This window comes from Aethalodelphis obliquidens, unplaced genomic scaffold (assembly GCF_003676395.1).
Source record: "Aethalodelphis obliquidens isolate GAN/ISIS:26980383/991018 unplaced genomic scaffold, ASM367639v1 scaffold44, whole genome shotgun sequence".
Classification (NCBI taxonomy): domain Eukaryota; kingdom Metazoa; phylum Chordata; class Mammalia; order Artiodactyla; family Delphinidae; genus Aethalodelphis; species Aethalodelphis obliquidens.
In genome coordinates this window covers 13,530,991-13,552,933 of record NW_020837988.1, presented here as the reverse complement: position 1 = coordinate 13,552,933, position 21,943 = coordinate 13,530,991, and the positions used below count along the sequence as shown (strand labels likewise).

Sequence of the window (21,943 nt, the reverse complement as noted above, 5' to 3'; positions counted from 1 at the left end):
TTTCACTGCCAGGGCAGGGGCTCAATCCCTTGTCAGAGAACTAAGATCCTACAAGCCATGAGGTGTGGCAAAGAAAAAGAAAAGAATTCTTTTATTATTATATAGATGTAGTATATATAATCAGAAACAAACCTGAGTTATAATTAAGTTATAAAAAATAAAAGTCCAGAGGCAGAAGATACACTGTCTATATGTGGTGAACAGAGGATTTACTTGCCAGAAAAAGTAACTGTTGCAAACCCTCAGAATTATTGCTCTATAATTGGGCAGATAAGATCTACTATTCAGTAATTTTATTCAATAACCATTACTGAACACTGATTATGTGCCAGTGGTCCTGTACTTAGAGTGCATAAAGGGTAAGACAAAGTCCTTGCCTTGAAGAACTCAGCCTATAAAAGTCTCTTATCAATTATAACTTAATTAAAAAATAATCCTCTATATGTCCTTATAAAATCCTTATTTAACTTCTAAATTTAGTCTAACTTAGTCTGTAGGCAACCTAGAGATCATTTGCAACTAGTATTTAAAAGCAATTACACTTTTCTACTTATTTTAAAAATCAGTAATTTGCTTCCATAATATTTACAGGCCGAATTATTAAACTTTATAATAAAGACTTTATTAGGACCCTACACAGAAGTTCATTCCAAACAGACAAAAGTTGGAGGGAACAGGGAATCTTCCTCTGGCCTCTCCTCAGTCAAAGGCCTCTGCTAGTTTGAACCCTGACCGGGCAAGTTTCATTGAAGAAGCTGTCTTCAAGTACAATTAAATCAGGAGTCGTGAAGAGCTTATTGTCAATCTATGAATTTCGTCTGCTTGTTTGCTCTGGCTGAAAGAATTCATCAATCAATCTGAGATTCGTCTCTTATTATGGATTCTTATAAATTAAATCATAAATAACTCAGAATCTAAAAACTGTGACAATCCTGAATAATCTTAACCCCCGTAAAAGGATCTGTAAATCATAAAGGATATGCTAAAGTTCAAAGTTTTTTTGTTTGGTTTGTTGTTAATTAATTAATTAATTAATTTTTGGCTGCGTTGGGTCTTCGCTGCTGTGCACGGGCTTTCTCTAGTTGTGGCGAGTGGGGGCTACTCTTCGTTGTGGTGCGTGGGCTTCTCATTGCAGTGGCTTCTCTTGTTGCGGAGCACGGGCTCTAGGTGCACGGGCTTCAGTAGCTGTGGCACGCGGGCTCAGTAGTCGTGGCTCACAGGCTCTAGAGCACAGGCTCAGTAGTTATGGCACACGGGCTTAGATGCTCCGTGGCATGTGGGATCTTCCCGGACCAGGGCTCGAACCTGTGTCCCCTGCTTTGGCAGGCGGATTCTCAACCACTGCACCACCAGGGAAGCCCCATAACGTTCAAAGTTTTAAGAAAAGCTTAGGAACGCACAATTTTATGTCTGGGTGCCTATAAGTAATTCTTAAATGGTTCACAAAAAAGATAAAAAGACGATAAACATCGTGGAGACTCCTATTTTTCATTTCTGCTGAGAAGTACTGTATCACTTAGTTTAAATTGTCTGAGCAAAAGGTCCCACTTAAAGTGAGCATAACTGTTAATATATGCTGCTATCTTTGGTATTTCTTTTCTCTCAGATTAAAGAGAGATTAAGAATGACTAAGGAATTAACACAACATTGTAAATCAACTATACTTCAATAAAAAAAAAAAAAAGAATAATAAGGGAGAACCTCTTTGTTAACTGCAACAGTTGTAACTAAACTTTACAGAGTGCCTGACCTAAATGAAGCCTTTCTCTAACGCAAATTAAGTTGAGCCATCAGGATTCTGTATAACATGGGCTCTAGAACCACACTTGAACTTATATTATGTGCTAGAATTTACTGGAATTTAAAAAATATATATATTGTGACCTTTCAGGTTAAAAGAGGTTTCAAAATGATTTATTCAACAGAGACTTTCACAGCTCATAAATGTTTCAAGTTACTCTTGGGAAACTTAGTTCATCACCTGAAAAAGTGATTTCACTTTTAACAAAAATAAATTTGAGTTTATTTTTAAGAAACAAAAGCATCCATTTCTTCTACATAAAGCCTTTTGTTTGTCCTAAACCCGAGTTAAAACAGGAAATTCTATGGTCAAAAGAGACTTTTTTTTTTACTATCTAGAAATATATTTCTGTAACTGAAATTAACATCCTAATCACAGAGGTAATCTGAGGGATAATGTTCAAGCCCTGGGTATGTAAGAAGGTAGTGCAAGGAGGTAAAGAATCGGAGAGGATGGCAGGAGATAAGCACAGGCGTGTACAAGGCCCCTTCCCACCCTGCCTGTGGAAACGCCCTCTTCTGTCCCCCATGAACACAGATGAGCTGGGACAGCTTCTGACTGTGATAAAACCATGTTTTTCCTAGAATCACTGTTTCTTCAATGGTGGTTTTTTATTAAAAGAAGAACTATTCAAATGGATGGTAAGAAATTCAGCTTGTATCAATACACAAATAAGTTTACTTAAAAACACCTCCGTTACATATTTTTAAAAGTTTCAGAATCTCTCCCCACCAGTGTCCATAAGCTAGAATAGCTTCACGTGAAACCTGCAGTCTGACCTAGGAGAATCAATAAGTGATGGTCTAGGTACTTGCTCAGACATTTCTCTTGTCACCGAAGAGACAGTCACAAACAAAACACATCTCTTGCCTGGTTGAGTAGGAAGAATCCACATGAAAGAGCTTCATAAAACGTCTATGAAGGAGAACTGGTAATATCAGAAGAGTTCCAGCACTTCAATTGAATATAATTCTCTATTAGTCTTTTCTTGATTTAATTTCTGTAGCTCACGAAAACTTACTTCAATCTTGTTGAGCTCAGAACAAATGCTTATCTAAAGAAAAAAGTTCCAAAATAACTTTTACCATGACTTGTACATATGGATAAATCCTCCACAATTACTTAGGGCTATTCCAAGAAAAATTTTAATAAATTATAATTTTGGTGCTTCTTGGTTACAAACAGAATTCAGTATAATCAAATAATTACATACCTGGGATTTCACAAACTTGTAAAGACTTAACAGTAGCCTTTTTGCTTCTGGTATCATTACCACAACAGTAAAATTAGCATCTAGAAGTAGACATATCCAATCCATAATCTGAAGATAAACAGGAAAAGGAGTTAAGATTTTAAATTTAATTTTAGGTTAATTCATTTTACAAAGTCCATAATAGTATCAAACAGTTATAAGAAAAAATAAGTCTTCTTTACAGAAGTCTGAACATTTTAGAGATGAAGGAATTTCTAAGCAATCGAAAAAGCCTCTTTTCTGCTTTTCTACTTGTCATTTTACAAGCATAATTGGATCTTTTCCATCAGATTAATCAGTAAAAAGAAAGCCACAGTGATATTTAATCCAAGGGAGAGCTAGCACTTTTTATTTTAAAAAATTCTTGATAACTATTCGCAGCTACAAAAAAAAGAACCCACTCATCTCCTATTCTGAAATATACACTATGACCCAAGAATAAGGTGTCGTGTATTATAGATAAGGTACCAAGAACTAAAATAAAATTATTACTATACATTTATTAAAGTATCCTATGTAGTCTACACCTTCAAATGGTGTTGTTAACATGCAAATATCAGTGTCATGAAAAAGCATTAAGGAAACCAACTATCCATTTGCAGGGAGGGGGGAAAGCTGATACCTATGTAACTCTCTACACCAAAATAAACTTTATATGTATCAAAGAGTTAAACAAAGAAAAGGAAAAGAAATGTACTAGGGGAAGACAGGATGGCTATTTTTACACTCTTAGAGTGGGAAGGGCCTTAAGCATGGCGTACCCAAAAAGAAGCAGTAAAGGAAAAGCCTAATAATTTTGACAGCATGAAAATTAAAAACCCATCTATGGCAAAAATTACACTAAAGCAAGTAAAAAAGAGTGATAGGAAAAAAGTATTTGTAATACACTTCATAGAAACAGACTAATTTCTCTTAATATATGAAGAATAATTTATAAGGCAAAATGATAAAGACAGGAAATGCAATAGAAAAATTGGACAAAGAACCTGATTAGGCAGTACACAAAAAGGAATATAAATTGGCAAGAAATGATGGTCCACCTTTCTTATTATCAAAGAAATGCAAATTAAAACAAAACACTTACTTGTTACCTACTTGACTAGCAGATAGTAAGGTCTCATATCTTGGTGGCCATAGTACCTCTTGTCACAACCCTTTGGAAAGGTAGCCTGGCATTTTTGAAACTAAAAATGCATGCACCCTTTATCCAGTAATTTCACTAATGGGAATTTACCCAAGAGGTGTTCTCTCATAATATGCAAGAATATTTCTATAAAGATGCTCACTGAAAGTTTGTTTACAATAGCAAAAAACTGTAAGCAATTTAAATGCCAATCAATAGGGGACTAACAAATTAAGATTTTCTATAAAATCAAATAGTATGCAGTGGTTAAAAAGAATGTGGCAGATGTATATAGCCTGATTCAGAAAATGTGTAAAGGGCTTCCCTGGTGGTGCAGCGGTTGAGAGTCCGCCTGCCAATGCAGGGGACACAGGTTCGTGCCCCGGTCTGGGAAGATCCCACATGCTGCGGAGCAGCTGGGACCATGAGCCATGGCCGCTGAGCCTGCGCGTCCGGAGCCTGTGCTCTGTAACGGGAGAGGCCACAACAGTGAGAGGCCCGCGTACCGCAAAAAAAAAAAAAGAAAATGTGTAAAATGTAGCAATGAGTGAAAAAAAGACAAGCTGCAGAATAGCATGCACGTGATCTAATTTGCATTAGGAAGACAAGAGAAAGATAAGTTAAGGTACAGAAAGCAAATTTCTAGACATAAATGCAACTCTTAGTATTGGTTATCTCTAAGACAGACTTGGGATTATTAGGTTATTAGGAGGACACTTATTATCACTCTCTCCCAATGAAGCTGAGGAAATTCTTGAAAAGGGTCACAATAAAGAATCAGGAATTTAAGATGAATTTAAGTTCCTTAGTATAGAATTATGGCTCTAAAAAATCCATCTACCAAATTGAGTGATCCACTCCAGTGGTTTGTGTACCTGGTGAGGGAGGAGGGTCGTAGGAACCATGAGACGGAGAAATCAGTTCCTGGATTCCAGATTCTGATACTATATATATATATATATATATATATATATATATATATATATATATATAAAAAACACCTTTTTTTTTTTTGACATATTTTTCCCAGCATCAGATCAAAATAAAAAGATTACCTCACCTGGTTCAGGGTTGGAGGGTGTATTCCAGGAAGAGTCATAGTAGCATTTTCACTACACTTCAGATAAAGGAAATACAAATACTGGAGAAATAGCTAGGTGTTGGGGGGGAAAAAGAACAATCACTTTGATAGGAAAATTTTCTCTATGTGAAGCTAACAAAGAGACTGGAAAGAATTTTAAGAGGCTACTGAATTTAACTGTACATCAAACAGATATGCTAGACATCAGGGGACACATGAATCAAATGCACTCCCTGCCATCAAAGGAGAGTTCATTTGGTTTGGGAGGGGTGGGTGAGGAGCTTATTTTGTTTGTAAATAATAAGTAGAGAAGAGAGAATCCTTCTCTGGGCAATTCTTTTTAGTTCCTACTCGTTTCTAACTTAGATGGATGAACCCGGCCTTCGGGTCTGGCACCAGGAACACATCAAGCTCTGCCTCCTCCAGGTCACTCTAGTCTCCCAGGCACGGTTTTTCACCTTGAGGGCTGGGAAATCTCTTACTCAGATGAAAGAACTTTATAACCTTTCGAATGCCCTAGAAGCTGCGTAGAGTTAAGGAGCAACACTTAACCCAGAAATAAAATCCTGTAGGATTCGTAAGAACACTCACAGTGATGTGTTGTGCTGGGATGTCCTTCAAATGAGGCAGAAGAAACGTCTCGCTATATGCTGAATGAAGAATTGCATTTCTACTTGGGAATAAAGGAAAATCTCATTTCAACCAATAAAGACTTTTCTACTGAAATAATGAGTAATTCCCTTCCCCAGTAACATTTTTCTAAATTTATACAAAAGTTCTACTTTTCTAGAAGAGTGTTATCACTGAACATTCTCCTCGTCACTAGAGATCATCTGGAATATTTTGCTATTATAGATAATTGGTGTTTATTCAGTATACTAATTTTTAGAAGTGATAGAGCTTCTATCTTAGTACAGCTTCTTAAATAAGGTTTAAGTAAGTTGTTTGAACACAGCATTGAATGTAATCCATTTTCAAGCAGAAACTGAAAAAAATTGAAAAAAAGAAAAGGAAAAAACCACCTTAAATTATCTAATTACCCCTTAGTTTTTGCTTGGCATTTGACTACATCCCTGGGAAAGAGACAATACAAGGGAAATGGTTTCAAAGGATACAGTAGCGCTGCTCTTTTCCCTGTAACAGGGCATGAAGTGCTCTCCTCTGTTGCAGCCTGAGGCTTCTCAATCAACTCCTGAGCACAATTCTCACAGTTATCTTCTTCAGGATTGAAACCATTTTGAAGAATTTCAGTTTGTTGTTCTATTTCCCCATCTTGTATAGTAGCAGTATAGTCAGAAACTGACTCCATATTGATATCTGTTTCTTGAAGACTGTCATCACCAATGCTATCATGTTAATTGAAAGCAGGAAATAATTCTTACAAGTAGTTGAACTTACTGGAAAATTTTTCATTTTCTAAGACTTTAAAGTTTTAGAAATAAAATAAAACAATAGATTAAAAATGCAGTGAAAGTAAAGGACCATCAGCTTCTAACTTACCTCAAGAAAATTTTTAAGCAAGCGCAGGTGACTGACTCAGGGATGTCAGGGAACTGCTGTAGGCAGATCTGTAGGATCTGCACATCTGTCTTTTCTAAGGCAGACTCCATTAAGCCAGGGCACAAGCTAAGACCAAAAACATGAATCATTTATACATATTAAGAAACTCTCAATTGCAAATAATTCATAAGGCTTTTACAGAGTATAAAAATCAGAACTGCAAAAAACAAGGTCAAAAGAGTTATGTGTATAAAGTTTGGTGTACAGAAACATTTACCTGTATAGAAACATTTACCTGTAAGAAAGCACACGCGTTTGGATAAGCTGCATCAGACAGTTCCGAGGATAAAACGATGGTTCTGCTTTATATCTTCCCAGAATTCCTATTACTACATCCCCAATAATAGTATGAAAGTCCGGGGTCCGCTTAACAGCCAAAAATTTACGTAGTTCTACTTCAATATGTTTTTCTGAATCTTTCTGAAAGGGCAGAAGTAAAGAGTTCAGTGTGGTACATTAATAAATGTCGCTCTGCACTTAAAAGTTCCTAGCTTAACATTGTCTTAAATCACTAACAGCATTCATGCATTCCTGTGAAACTGGAGTTGATACTACAATTTACTGGACAAAGACAAAATACAAAGAAGAAAAAAAAAACTCAGGGATTTAGAAATCAAAATTTCTAAGAAGCTAAATTACAAACATTCAATGCAAAGGTGAATGAGATATGAGGCCACCACCATCACAATGATCTCACAAAATGCTTAGTGAGAGTCAAATAAGCCAAAGCATCACTCTGACAACCTCAATATACTATACAAATGTTAGCCATAGCTCTAAAAATGATCATAAGAGGAAGACAGAATAAAAAGTACATAGGATTTCTTTTAACCATGAGTTGATTTTTCATATTTCTAATATTTTAAAATTTACCTGTACGGCTGCTAAGAGTTGTATGGATGGTGGGACCTCCGGCTGTACACTCACTTCAATTTTCCTTCTCCTTAACTGGAATTCAGTAAATTGATTAGGATCTCAAAACAACACAAAAGATGCAATAGACATTTAGAAGAATATAAAATGTCCCAAAGAGACTGGCACACTTTTGCTCTAATCACAAACTTTTTTTTTTTTTTAATTTATTTATTTTTGGCTGCATTGGGTCTTCGTTGCTGCGTGTGGGCTTTCTCTAGTTGTGGCGAGTGGGGGCTACTCTTCATTGCGGTGCGCGGGCTTCTCATTGCAGTGGCTTCTCTTGTTGCGGAGCATGGGCTCTAGGAATGTGGGCTTCAGTAGTTGTGGCATGCGGGCTCAGTAGCTGTGGCTTGCGGGCTCTAGAGCACAGGCTCAGTAGTTGTGGCGCAGGGGCTTAGCTGCTCCGGGGCATGTGGGAACAGACCAGGACTCGAACCCGTGTCCCCTGCATTGGCAGGTGGGGAATCTTAACCACTGCGCCACCAGGGAAGTCCATTCACAAGCTTTTTTAGGGTTTGGTTTTCTTATAGTGAAAAGTGGGTCTATTTCAACTTTTAACTTAAATATCTTTAAGGTTTTCATTTTTTCATAAATAAAATCTCTATACTCTATTATTACTAATTGCAAACTGGTCCATTTTTACACCTGGGTCTTACACACATGCCCATAAAAACTACTAGACGACATGTGTCACTTTCAGATAAGGGCTGTCAGGTTACTGGGTTCAAGCTTCAAATCACCCCATCATTAAGAGCAAGTTGTAAGAGTTGTACAAATATGAATTATTAAAATAATTCAGCCTTTTCTGTTTTTTAACATCTGTAGTAACATTTCTATTTCAACTACCAAACTTACGATTCTCTTTGACTGCTCTGAGTTCTGAGATCCAAGTCCATATCCCTGTGATGTTTCCCAGTTTACAAAATGAGTCATGGCATGAATGTCTAAGAAAACACAGAACACACAATTTCTGGAATTTTTTGACCTATTGGTATTTACCCAGCCAATCAATCAAACAAAGAACAATAAAACAACAACCACTCACGTACAATTCAAAAGCGGCTTTAAAGTCCATTTCATTCTACCAATAACCTCAGATCAGTAAATCATAATATCCTAAAAGGCTATGTGCCCAACAGATGAGGCCACTGGTAAACCAAGGAGGGAAAAAGCATTTCTGATTTTGTCTGCAGGACTTTCCCGTTGCCCCTAAAGTCAGAACACTGGCGTTCAAAATGCAGCGTAGCTCTTTAACCTGCAGCAGTATCTGCAATGTGGACTGTTCCCAAGGTAGCTTCCTGACCAATAAAATCTGAATGAACACTGGCAAATTTCAACACTAAGAACAGGTTATGCAAACCGATAGCTGTGAAAATCTACATATCAAACTAGAAGTTTATAAATTGGTTTTTAGTAATAAAACATTTAAGTTCCTACCTGGATCTTGACTATGCTTGAGTTTTCCAAGAGCACCTGCTAATGATGACACCTCACACTTGTATGGGATTACAGTTAGAAATTTTCCATGTAGCATAAACAAATTTTCCCCATGATACCAGAGCTACAAAAAAGTTATCAAAAATGTAAGCAATCCTTTTTCTCTTCTAATATCTGATTCAACAAAGCCATATAACTTATAACAATAACTTGTGGTGGAAGTAATCTTAATATAACAGAAAAGGATAAGGTGAAGTTAAGCAACTTTCCAGAATAATCTCATACGTTCAATTTATTAATTGAGGTAGGTTTACAAAGCTCTTATTTTTGCCCATGTCTGAATAAAGCATAATTTAAAGATAATTTCTTTTGACTCATAAAAATTTGATCAACACATATATTTAAAATAAATGAATTGTTTAAAATAAATATTGTCAGTATTACACATCTATTAACGTGATACTCACAAAGGCTACTGTAACACAGGCAAACTGTTTTGATGTACGAAATGAAAAAAGCAGAATTTAACAGTTTCTGTCTCATGATCTCAATTATAAAATTGTAAAACTGAGACAGGTATATGAACAAAAAGCTCAAAGGAACACGGAAATCAAAAGTGAAGTTTGTTAGAGCAGTGGAATTGTGAACGGCTAATCTTGTGAAAATTACTTGTTTAAATATAAATTAGAATTCTATGCTAAGAAACATAGTCTCCTTATCCTCTAAGTACAATGATCAACAACATCCCATATCTTGATTTATTTATATCTTATATTCACTAAACAACCAGTACTTACTGAGTACCTTTGTTAAGCACTGAAGATATGATGGAGAACAAAAAAGACAAGGTCCCTTGCCTCAGGAAGTTTATAGTCTGGTCACCTTAAATTTTAATTCTTTAAGTATTCTTATGTAATTCCATGATAACATTTAACATATAACCTAAAAGACTAATTTATTAGGCAAAGTAACAGCCCTTGGATATAGTTCAAAATACAAAAGTAAAAAGATAAAACCAAAGTGAGACTAAAAAGTTTTGTTAACTAGCTAACTGTTCTCTCCTGATCTATAATTAGCTTATAATTTAGTCTTTTGAAAGTGACAAACATAAGGAAACTATAAAAATAACCAAATTAAATATAATCTCGCAGGTAGAAAATATTTCTTAATTTATTTTAATCAAAACTGATAAAATATTTAGATCCGAAGAGGTCTCTTCCCTTACAGTCTATTTGTCAGACACAAAAATAAGTACATTTGAAAAAAACCCCAAAGTGCAAAAACTTACTTGACCGCTGGTCCCTTGTGGTAACTCTTTTGAAGTCTGTAGTGTTTGAAATTTTGTATTCCATATGGAGAGGCATTCTATAAAATAAGACATACAAATTCAGAAGTTGGGACTTCCCTGGAGGTCCAGTGGTTAAGACTCCGCGCTTCCACTGCAGGGGGTGCAGGTCTGACCCCTGGTCGGGGAACTAAAGATCCCGCATGCCTCGTGGTGCAGCCAAAAAATTAAAAAAAAAAAAAAAAAGTCCCAAGTTCAGAAGTCAGCCAAATATAAATATATGGTGCTGGGGGTGAGGAGGAGGGAGGGAGGGAGGAGGGAAGTCATAGCTAAACACATAGGTCTTGCTTTATTAAGAACAAAAATGAGTAATGAAGACAGAAATTCACAGATATGAGATATCATGACAAGAAGTGGACACATATGCAGGCAGGGGGCATATGGGAATCTGTGTACCTTCCCCTCGATTTTGCTGTGAACCTCAAACTTCTCTAAAAAAATAAAGCATTTTTAAAAAAAATTAATGAATTTTCTATTGAAGTACAGTTGCTACACAATATTACATAAATTACAGTTGTACAATATAGTGATTCACAATTTATAGTTATTATAAAATACTGGCTTATTCCCCATGTTGTACACATATGCTTGTAGCTTATTTTATACATAATAGTTTGTACCTCTTACTCCACTACCCCTATCTTGCCCCTCCTCCCTTCCCTCTCCCCACTGGTAACTAGTTTGTCCTCTGTATCTTTGAGTCTGCTCCTTTTGTTTTATTCACTAGTTTGTTGTACTTTTTAGAGTCCACATATAAGTGATGTCATACAGTATTTGCCTTTCTCTGTCTGACTTATTTCACTTCGCATGTCCTCCAAGTTCATCCATGTTGCTATAATGGCAAAATTTCATTCTTTTTAATGGCTGAGCAGCAGTCCATTATATATATATATATGTACACACACACACACACACAAATATATATACACACATACATATCTACACACCCACACCACTTCTTTACCCACTCATCTGTTGATGGACACTTAGGATGCTTTCCTATCTTGGCAATTGTAAATAATGCTGCTATGAACATTGGGGTCCAGGTATCTTTCTGAATTAGTTTGTTTTTTCAGATATATACCCAGGAGTGAAACTGCTGGGTCATATGGTAGTTCTACTTTTAGTTTTTTAAGAAACCTCCATACTGTTTTCCACAGTGGCTGCACCAATTTACATTCCCACCAACAGAGTACGAGGCTTCCCTTTTCTCCACATCCTCGCCAACACCTATTATTTGTGTTCTTTGTGATGACAGCCACTCTGACAGGTGTGAGGTGATATCTCATTGTGGTTTTGGTTTGCATTCCCCTGATGATTAGCGATGTTGAGCATCTCTTCATGTGTGTGTTGGCCATCTGCATTTCCTCTTTGAAAAAATGTCTATCCAGTTCTTCTGCCCATTTTTCAATTAGGTTGTTTTTTTGACTTTGAGTTGTATGAGCTGTTTATATATGTTGGATATTAATCCCTTATCAGTCATATCATTTGCAAATATTTTCTCCCATTCAGTAGGCTGTCTGTTCGATTTGTCAATGTTTCTTTTGCTGTGCTAAAGCTTTTAAAATTTAATTAGGCCCCAATTGTTTATTTTTGTTTTTATTTCCTTTCTGTTAGCAGACAGATGTAAAAAACTATTGCTGTGATCTATGTCGGAATGTTCTGCCTATATTTTCCTCTTAAAAAAATAAAGTCGGGCTTCCCTGGTGGCGCAGTGGTTGAGAATCCGCCGGCCAATGCAGTGGACACGGGTTCAATCCCTGATCTGGGAAGATCCCACATGCCGTGGAGCAACTAAGCTTGTGTGCCACAACTACTGAGCCCACGTGCTGCAACTACTGAAGCCCGCACGCCTGGAGTCCGTGCTCCACAATGAGAGAATCCACTGCAATGAAAAGCCCACACACTGCAACGAAGAGTAGCCCCCGCTCACTGCAACTAGAGAAAGCCCGCGTGCAGCAACGAAGACCCAACACAGCCAAAAATAAATAAATAAAATTTTAAAAAGAAAAAAGAAGTCAATACAGATGCTGCTATGGAAGGCTCTCTATGATATCTCAGGTAAGTGGATAAATTAAGGTGTACAACAGAGGATAAGGTATGCTACCATTTGTGTAAAAAGAGGAAGAAAAATAAGTAGTAGTATTTGCATATATTTTAAAAAACTCTGGAAAGAGACATGGGAAACTTTACTGAGGTTACTGAGTTTTTGGGGGGTTAGACCAGGAACTAGAGAGGGAGGATGGGGGTTGAGAGAGGAGAAGCACAGCTTGGTAAAGTGGCTAAAAGCCAGGACTTAAGAACAGTAAGATATATGGCATAAGAGTCAACCTGCTTGGGTTGAACCCTAGTTCCACTGCTTAGTTACCTAACATCTCAGTTTCTCATTTGTAAAATAAGGGTGATAATAACTAGACTTTCTCTCATAGGGTTGTTGGAGGATTAAATGACACAGATAATGAAATAATACAAGTAAAACACCTGGCACAGGACAGTATGCCATAAGTGGTTGCTCCTATCTTAAAAAGAAGAAACAAAATACACAAGGATGGCCATATCAAGTTTGTAGTCAATAGGGAGCCTGGCCTGAATAAAGCAGAGTTCTTGCTTTGAAATTGGGAGAAGAGACTGGAAAACGTGGACAGGGTCTAGACTGTGGCGAGAGTTGAATGCTAAACCATAGATTTGGAGTTTTATAGTGTAGGCTGGGAGACCCCAATCTTGCACTAGCCAGGAACAACTGTGTCCTTCATGATAGACTACAATTGTCTGTGTGGAGGGGTGTTTGGGGGTGAGGAGGTGAGGTGATGATGAAAATCCTGCTCTGAAGTCACAGAGACAAAAGGCACACTAGGGCTTCCCTGGTGGCGCAGTGGTTGAGAGTCCCCCTGCCAATGCAGGGGACACGGGTTTGTGCCCCGGTCTGGGAAGATCCCACATACCGCAGAGCAGCTAGGCCCGTGAGCCATGGCTGCTGAGCCTGCGCATCTGGAGCCTGTGCTCCGCAACGGGAGAGGCCACGACAGTGAGAGGCCCGCGTACGGCAAAAAAAAAAAAAAAAAAGGCACACTAGTAGTCCCCAAATTTCAAGCTGTCCAAGACTAATGAATTTATATTCTGCTAAAATGTCACCAAGGTATGAATTCAATCCTCTACTGCAAGTCTTACCAATGTTTCCAATGCCTACAGGCTGGCACAGATATTTGCAGTTTTTATTTAAGACACTGGTGACAAGCAAGGTAGTGAGTGATATAGGAAATGTTTTAGAGAAACTGATCAAGGCAAGATGAAATCAAAGACCTATTCAAGAATTAGGAAGCTACAGTGAAAAAGAGAATGAATTAGGGTGGTAATAAATAAATGAAAAAGAAAGAGGAGACTTAAAAGTACACTTTGATGGAAAAAATCCAAAGGACTTCTTAACTGATTGGATTTTAGTTACCCTTAGAAGCTGATAGTGGTGGTCCCAGGACTGCTACGTGATCTTGATCCAGGATGGTGAGTGCAACACCACTTCGAGCATTGCCAGACACCACGGACTTGAGCAACAGTGATCGAACTACCCTCTGATTTTTTTCTGGGTCACTTGGATGTACTGGTATCAAGGTTTCATATACACATCCATCAGAGCCTGTTGGAAACAAGTATTTATTGTTCCTTATTGGATAAATGATAGTTCTATATCTGTTATAATTAAATGTACTAAGTTGTTAATAAGATTTTACCAATTTGATAGAGAATCCAACCAGAAAAATAAACAAATGTAATAATCACATCACTCTATGCTTTCCCATAAAGAATATACTACAAACCTAAAGTTGATGGAGGAGAAATATTAATAAAAATCTCAGTAAGAAATGTCATGATAACCGTGAAATAAAAATTGTAAATATCTGTAATAACTTAAAATATGAGAGGACTGCCAGGAATACAGACAATTCAATCAGTAAAAGGCTGTATCTCTTATTAGAAATTAATTAGCATTCTGGTCTAAATATTACATTTCTTGTTACTCCAGCACCCTAAAACCTTATTAAATTGCTGGGTTTTGTAGGTCAATTGTATTTTTGGCAATTTCATGTGGTTCTAGCTATGTTACATGAAGATTTTATGACCCTTTGGTTCAGATTCCCTTACTTCAATGTTCAAAAGCTAAAACATAACTCACAAACTTCTGTGTAACAATTAATATGTCCTATAGGTTAAACTTTAAGAAAACCAGTCCCTCTTAAGCAAAGGTATTAAGAGGATTCCAATGACACTCTAGACATGATGAACGAAGGGAGCCTTTTTCTTAACAGCCACTGCAAACGTTTGCACATTGAAAAACTTCACAAAGATTTTAAACTGTGATAACATGAAAATGTTTCCTAAATACTGCTCTGTTTCTTCCTCCCTTAACCTTCCCAAAACAACTTCAAAAGAAGCCATAAAGGGCTGGGGCGAGAGAAGACCACAAAAGGCATTTTTTCCCCCAGATGCATAAGACTGGGATTAAACCTCAGAGCATTAAGTAGAGGTAAACTCCAAGGAATTAAAAAATAATCTGTAAAATGGTGGCTAGTAAGAGTCCAAGACTGCTCTGTTAGTGTCCTTTTACCCACCTGTCTCTGTCACTGCTCAAAAGAATGGCAAACTATAGGTTGGAAAAGAGGAATGGGGAGGCCATGCAGTACCAACCTTAGGTATTTCATGGTTCACTAATTACAATATCAAAAAAACTGGACTTATCATAATAAAGAGTGATTTTTCCTTTTTTATTGGTATTATATTATTTATTGCTTATGATAAAATTTTAAGACATAAAATTTACCTGCAGAGAATTACTGACCTATTGCGTGACTAGACATGGCAAAATGCAAAAAGTGAAGGTATAAATGCTTGTAAGGAAGCATGGAAAGGGAAATACTACAACAGAAAACTGTAAAAACTGAAGACTCGAACTTAAAACACTATCCTGTAATACCCCTTTATTTATAAACTCTGAAAGTTTAAAAAAAATACTTACTTAATGACATCAGAGAGATGAATTTCCGATGCACAGATGTACTAAAACTCTGTGTAACCGATTTTTCTTCTTGTCCAAGTAAAAGTGTGTATTTGCTTAAGATACGTGAGTTAAACTTTTGTACATAAGCAAAGTAATTTCCATGCTGGAAAATAAAAAGTTATTTTATTTTAAAAATATTCCCATTTCCACCAACTATATTTAAATGTTGAGACCAGCTGTTGCCCCACTGTAATTACTTTAATGAGTGCTTAAAAACCTCTTGTCCAATTAAATTTAAAAAGTTATAAAATATATTTAATTCAGGCATAGAAATAATTATAACTAATAGATTTTTCAGTATTTTAAAAATATATTAAAATTTTCTGAAAGAAATACCAAAGTCCAATTTTAGTTTTAAAAATCATACAGATGACTCTGAAATGTCACAAAATGGGCCAGGAATTAAAGATATCGCTTACTTTTTCAGTAATAAAAATCAGCACAGGATGCCTAAATACCATAAAAAACTTTGTCCACCTAAAAAAAGAAAAAGAAAAATTATAAAATGCAAAATCACCAGTTGAAACACACCATCAATCTAAATTTAAGAGATTATCTTTTATTAAATATTTTTTAGAGCAAGAGAGTTAGCAGAGAACACTTAATTCAGTGTTTCAAAATATCTACCACAGGGACCTAGAAGGCATTCCTCCATCAAATGCATCTCTGGATTAAATGCAAGTTGCTGAGCTTCCCAGAACTTTAAAGACAATAACGTGAACTATAAAGTACCAAGGGCATGTAAGACAAGATGCGGTGTTCCCCAAACTTAATTGACCCACCCCTCCTTTTTTCAGAGTCATTTTGGGGCCTAGTGTTCTCAGGAAAACATTAGCATCTCACCTGCCTTCTTCAAGTGACAGCGGGAACTGAGGCATAGGGAGGGTAAAGGGCCTGTAACCAAGGCTGCACAGCCATTTTCTGGCAAAGTGGGGATTAGAACCCAGATTCTCTACCTATATCTTTTTGCGTAAAGATTTCCTCCAAATACAGTTGCTCACACTTTAGAGGCATTCATTGGGTCTAAGATATAACTGGTCACTGTCCACATTGTTGAGTGACTACATACAAGTCTTTGCTTGGACCTTTAAAGATTTAGTTTACATCAGGTGGGCCGGGAGGGGCAGCAAGTTAACCAAACAGGAAATGGGATGAAAGAATAGGAATTGGATAGATGTAAAACTGTGAGATTTCCTTCTATCATTTGTGCGAGTCATTTCCCAAGTTTTATTCCAGAATCTGGGAAAGAAGGGGTCTCAAAGCATTATCCTGATTCCACTAACAAGCTGCACATTTCTTCAGGCGAAAGGGTTCTGACCTTGGCAGTCAGGGCTATATGACAGAAGATTCCGGTCTTGTGGGATTACTCACTTAATTTTCAAATAACTGACTATCCAGTTCTGTTATTAGGACAGGACTCATTTGGCCCCAGTTTCTTCAATCACTTATCACGCCAGAGGCTTTTGAGGGATGTGATTTTGGCTACTGTCTTTTAGACGGTTTTCAATCAGCTTACTTTTATCATGTTTATAATCAAAATACTTTTGAACAAGGCAAAGAATATAAAAAACACAGAGTGCATTTTCTTTTTGGTAAAAATTACAAGTATTAGAACTTACTTAATCACTTCTTCCTCAGAGATAACAGTTTCAATTTTCTGCTGGGGCTCTGCAAGCAAGGCCTCTAAACCACGAATGGCACCTTCCTTGAACAGCACCAAGGGTTCTGTCCCCTGTATTGAATGTATCCTATATACCTCAGCGGACAACTAGAAGAACATAAAAACATTTAAATTTTTATTCTAAAGGAACTGCCACCTAATAGAATCAGGACATTTATAGAAGGCTTATCTTTTTTTTTTTTTTAAATAAACTTGTTTATTTTTGGCTGTATTGGGTCTTCATTGCCGCGTGCGGGCTCTCTCTAGCTGCAGCCAGCAGAGGATACTCCTCGCTGCAGTGCGCGGGCCTCTCATTGCGGTGGCCTCTCTTGCTGCGGAGCACGGGCTCTAGAGCGCAGGCTCAGTAGTTGTGGCTCACGGGCTTAGCTGCTCCGCGGCATGTGGGATCTTCCCGGACCAGGGCTTGAACCCGTGTCTCCTGCATTGGCAGGCGGATTCCCAACCACTGCACCACCAGGGAAGTCCCGGAGAAGGCTTACCTTTAAGGGACTGATTTGCTTTCATTTTTACTCAATTTTGTTTCATAATTATGTATGGTTCCAAAGTTAAATCTAACATAAAATACATTCAGAAGTCTAACTTTTGATCCTATTCTCTATCCTCTCCCCTGCTCACCCCCATATGTAATCACTTTTATTCATTTTTGGTTTATCTTTCCACTGTAAATACTGGAGGTTAGGCTATAACCTGGGTCTCTCAAAACTGGAGGTGAGGAGAGGTACAAACAAAGGCACTAATGCAGAGTTATAAGCGGTTCTGGTATTAGAAAAAGAAAGATGCCATATATAAATACATGAGCCACACACATATATATATGTTTGTGTGTGTGTGTATGTGTGTATGTATGTATGTATGTATACATAGCCTGCAAGCCCAGGAAAAGAAGTTAACACCATATGTAGGATTAAAAAAACAAAAAAAAAAACCCATTGTGTAAAATTCAGGATCGTGTTACTTCAGGGTAAACAAAATGACTGGAGCCAGGTGGCAGCACAGGTAGCTGGCTAGAGGTTTCAAGGGTCCAGGTGACAACTGCAGTTGTATGTGAATCAGCTCTGTTGTGAACCAATTCTAAAATATGCCAATTGTATTTAGAGTTAGACATTTAGAGCCATAAAGAACTTTCAAGATTAACCTAGTTAGAGATCTTCATTTTATAAGACAAAGTTAATTAACATACTTTAGGTCATTAGGAGAAAAGGCACAGTTAGTCATGGTTCTTTTTCACTGCAGTATGTGCCACTTTAAAAATGTATAATGCATAAAACTTGCAGGGTCTGTTCTACCTATTTTAAGAAAGAGAACAATGAAGTTCATTTGCTCTTGCAAGGGACACACCACAAACATTTAAACTCATGGAAATAACTATAAATGTATCATTCATGAATTATTTAAATCCTCAACCTCATATGAAAATAACATATCGTGTAACATTTTATAACATATTAACTCATAAGTTGAGACATTTTACCAAGACATACTGTAGGATAGCTAGAATGAAAAACTGGTTATAACCTTTATGTCATGTTCACGGACACTTTAAGATAAATAACTGCTACATTACAAATTATTCCGTCTCACCAATAAACTAAATAAATGTGTTGGAAAATCCGAAGACTTACTGTCGCTTTAAATACTTTATCCAGGTTTACGTCTTCATTATTCCATATTCTCAAGACCTGAAATAAAAACATACAAGTTAAAAAAGCATTCCAATTTCCATTTACATACAACATGAATAGTTAATAAAATTTGATTTGTTTTGTATATATTATATAAAAGTTTTAAAACTCACCTTATTATCATGTACAACAATATACTCTCCAGTTTGAAAGTTGCACACAGCTGGACATGTTATAATTTGACCTTGTTTCACTGACCAGCTCCCCAAGGGTTTCTGATCAGAAACCTAATGAAATGAACATACAATATTCAAAAAGTCAGTTTCAGACATTAAAGCAATTAAATTTACATTCGGAAGAAATCATTAAAACGATAGCATTTAACAAATCTCCTAAATTAAAACAATAGCTAGTCACAAAAAGACAAATACTATGTGGATTCCACTGAAGACAGAAAGTAGAATGGTGGTTGCCTGGGGTTGGGGAAATTGGGAGTTATTATTTAATGAGTACAGAGTTTCAGTTTTACCAGATGAAAAGAGTTCTGGAGATGGATGGTGGTGATGACTGCACAACAATGTGAATATATGTACTTAATACCCTGAACTGTACACTTATAGTCATTAAGATAGTAAATTTTGTTATGTGTACTTTACTACAATTTAAAAAAAAACTTTAAAAGAGTAGTTAAAATGAAAATATAAGTTCCTAAAGTGAAAATAAGTAAATTAATATCGGCACTTTGATAATGAACAATATTAGTATATTTAAAAAACTGATGCAGTTGTGCCCTTGAACAGGGGCATGAGAAACAGAATAAGGATAGCTGGCATCATGCCAATTCTAATCAGCCACTCTATTCCTATGCAGGAACTGCAAAAAGTCCACTTGACAGCCAGGTAAAAACCAATGGTGTCTTCAGAAGCATCAAAACAAGCAAACAGTATAGTGTACTGTTGGCAACCTGTTCCCCAAACTTCAAAGCAGACAGCTAGCTTTTTTTTTAATTGAAGTATAGTTGTTGCACAATATTATATAAGTTACAGGTGTACCATCTAGTGATTCAGTTTTAAAGGCTATACTCCACTTATAGTTATTATAAAATATTGGCTATATTCCCCCTGTTGTACAATATATCCTTGTAGCTTATTTTATACATAACTGTTTATACCTCTTACTCCTGTATCCCTATTTTGCCCCTCCCCCCTTCCCTGTCACCACTGGTAACCACTAGTTTGTTCTCTATATCTGTGAGTCTGCTTCTTTTTTGTTATAATCACTAGTTTGTTGTAGTTTTTAGATTCCATACATAAGTGCTATCACAGTATTCGTCTTTCTCTGACTCTCTTCACTTAGCATAATGCCCTCCATGTTGCTGCAAATGGCAAAATTTCATTTTTTTTTAATGGCTGAGTACTATTCCATTGTATAGATGTACACCACTTCTTTATCCATTCATCTATTGATGCACACTTAGGTTGCTTCCATATCTTGGAATGGAAGATAATAAATAATAATAAATCATGCTGCTATGAACACTGGGTGCATGTATCTTTTCGAATTAGTGTTTTTGTTTTTTGGGGTTTTTTTTGGATATATACCCAGGAGTGAAACTGCTGGGTCACATGGTTGCTCTATTTTTAGTTTTTTGAGAAATCACCATACTGTCTTCCATAGTGACTGCACCACTTTACATTCCCACCAACAGGGTACAAGGCTTCTCTTTTCTCCATGTCCTCACCAACATTTTTTTGTGTTCTTTTTGATGACAGCCATTCTGACAGGTGTGAGGTGATATTGTGGTTTTGGTTTTCATTTCCCTGATGATTACCGATATTGAGATACCCAACTTCTTAAAGACACAGAAAACTGTTCAGCAGCTCACATAGAAAGAATTACTTTCTATGGAACCACTAAAAGCAAAGTTTAGAAAATGTGCTAAAGCAGTCCTTAGGCTAAATGGGGGGCGGGGTGTGTAGAGTTCAAGGGACGCAAATCCAGGATTCACAGGGTGAACCATAGCTGCAAACAGGTCACTCGGAATCAAGATGCCTACTAAACTGCCAAGAAAGCAAAAAGCCAAAACAAAACACCGACAAAACTTTCCCTCCTAATGAGTGAGTAAGAAGCGTACGGACACAAGGTTAAAGCACTGTCTCCGGCAGTGACACCTTCTCCCACCCAACCAATCTCCGTTCAACCCTTCTGCGGGCAGCTGGGGTGACAGAGACCCCAGAAGGGGATCTTAGCAAGGATATCTCCGGGAGATATGAAGCGAAAGCACAGGTTTCCTCTCCTTTCCTTTCCTTTCCGAATCTAGCCCACGTGCACTTAGACGCTCTGCCACCTGCAATTCGGAAATATGCCTCTCCGGGAAAACAACCGAGTCAGATTCTAGACCTCATTCAGCGTCCCCAAAAGGCCACAACGGCTCTCCGCTAAGCCCGCTGCAAGACCTCTTTCCAAAGCTGTGAGAAACCTGAGGTTCCGGCTCCGAACTCAGAAAGGGACGAGACAGCAGCGGGGGCGCTCCGATCCTATTGCTCTCACCTTATAGAGGATGACGGTCCTGCCGCTGTCCGTCACTAGAAACTGGTCTGTTTTGTCGCTCTGCTCCACTCCAAGGGGTCCGTCAGGCCCGGAACCCAGCGGTACCGCAGTCAACGTGAACCCTTCCTCCAAGGCTGCCATTTTGGTCCAACTTACGGAAGGCCGCGCGTCCGTCCCGGCAGGCTTCGCGCTTTCTCTCGTGAGAACTGGATTAGTTCTCGCTGACTGGATTAGTCACTCGCTAACTGAGATACCTGCTCGTTGAGCCTGCGACCTCTGGCGGGTAGAGATAGCTAGCGGCGCCGCGGACGCCGTCGGGTAGGCGGGGCCTGGAGTTTGCGTCTAGACTCCGCTTCCTAGGCCACACCGCCGAGTCCCGGTGTACTGCTCTAGACGGGAAAGAATGGGCGGGCGGGGGAGATCTTACCTGTTAGGTACTGCATCCGCTGCCCCTTATTCAGCTACGGACTTGAGAGGCTGAAGGATGAGCGTGGCAAGTGGCCCAATATAAATAAACTAGATTTTT

At 37.6% G+C, this 21,943-nt stretch overlaps 1 protein-coding gene across 5 annotated transcripts; it reads right to left on the bottom strand.

The window, feature by feature from the left end:
• Nucleotides 1–2,324: 2,324 nt before the first annotated feature.
• On the bottom strand, nucleotides 2,325–21,618 carry NOL11 (nucleolar protein 11). Of its 5 annotated transcripts, none has more exons than XM_027081163.1 (18): nucleotides 21,418–21,618; nucleotides 19,041–19,154; nucleotides 18,868–18,924; nucleotides 17,184–17,332; nucleotides 15,984–16,041; nucleotides 15,523–15,667; nucleotides 13,957–14,145; nucleotides 10,458–10,534; nucleotides 9,170–9,293; nucleotides 8,588–8,676; nucleotides 7,691–7,765; nucleotides 7,053–7,237; nucleotides 6,758–6,883; nucleotides 6,373–6,603; nucleotides 5,849–5,927; nucleotides 5,237–5,329; nucleotides 3,015–3,122; nucleotides 2,325–2,855 (listed from the first exon to the last, which is right to left on the bottom strand). In XM_027081163.1, exons 1-18 carry the CDS (start codon nucleotides 21,556–21,558, stop codon nucleotides 2,739–2,741), a joined length of 2,157 nt encoding a protein of 718 aa, XP_026936964.1. In that variant the 5' UTR covers nucleotides 21,559–21,618; the 3' UTR covers nucleotides 2,325–2,738. The 5 variants fall into 5 exon arrangements, with proteins under 5 accessions (XP_026936964.1, XP_026936965.1, XP_026936967.1 ...); XM_027081164.1 differs by having other exon boundaries at nucleotides 6,373–6,588; nucleotides 21,418–21,580; XM_027081166.1 differs by lacking the exon at nucleotides 5,849–5,927 and having other exon boundaries at nucleotides 5,237–5,288; nucleotides 21,418–21,579.
• Between the last annotated feature and the right edge of the window lie 325 nt (nucleotides 21,619–21,943).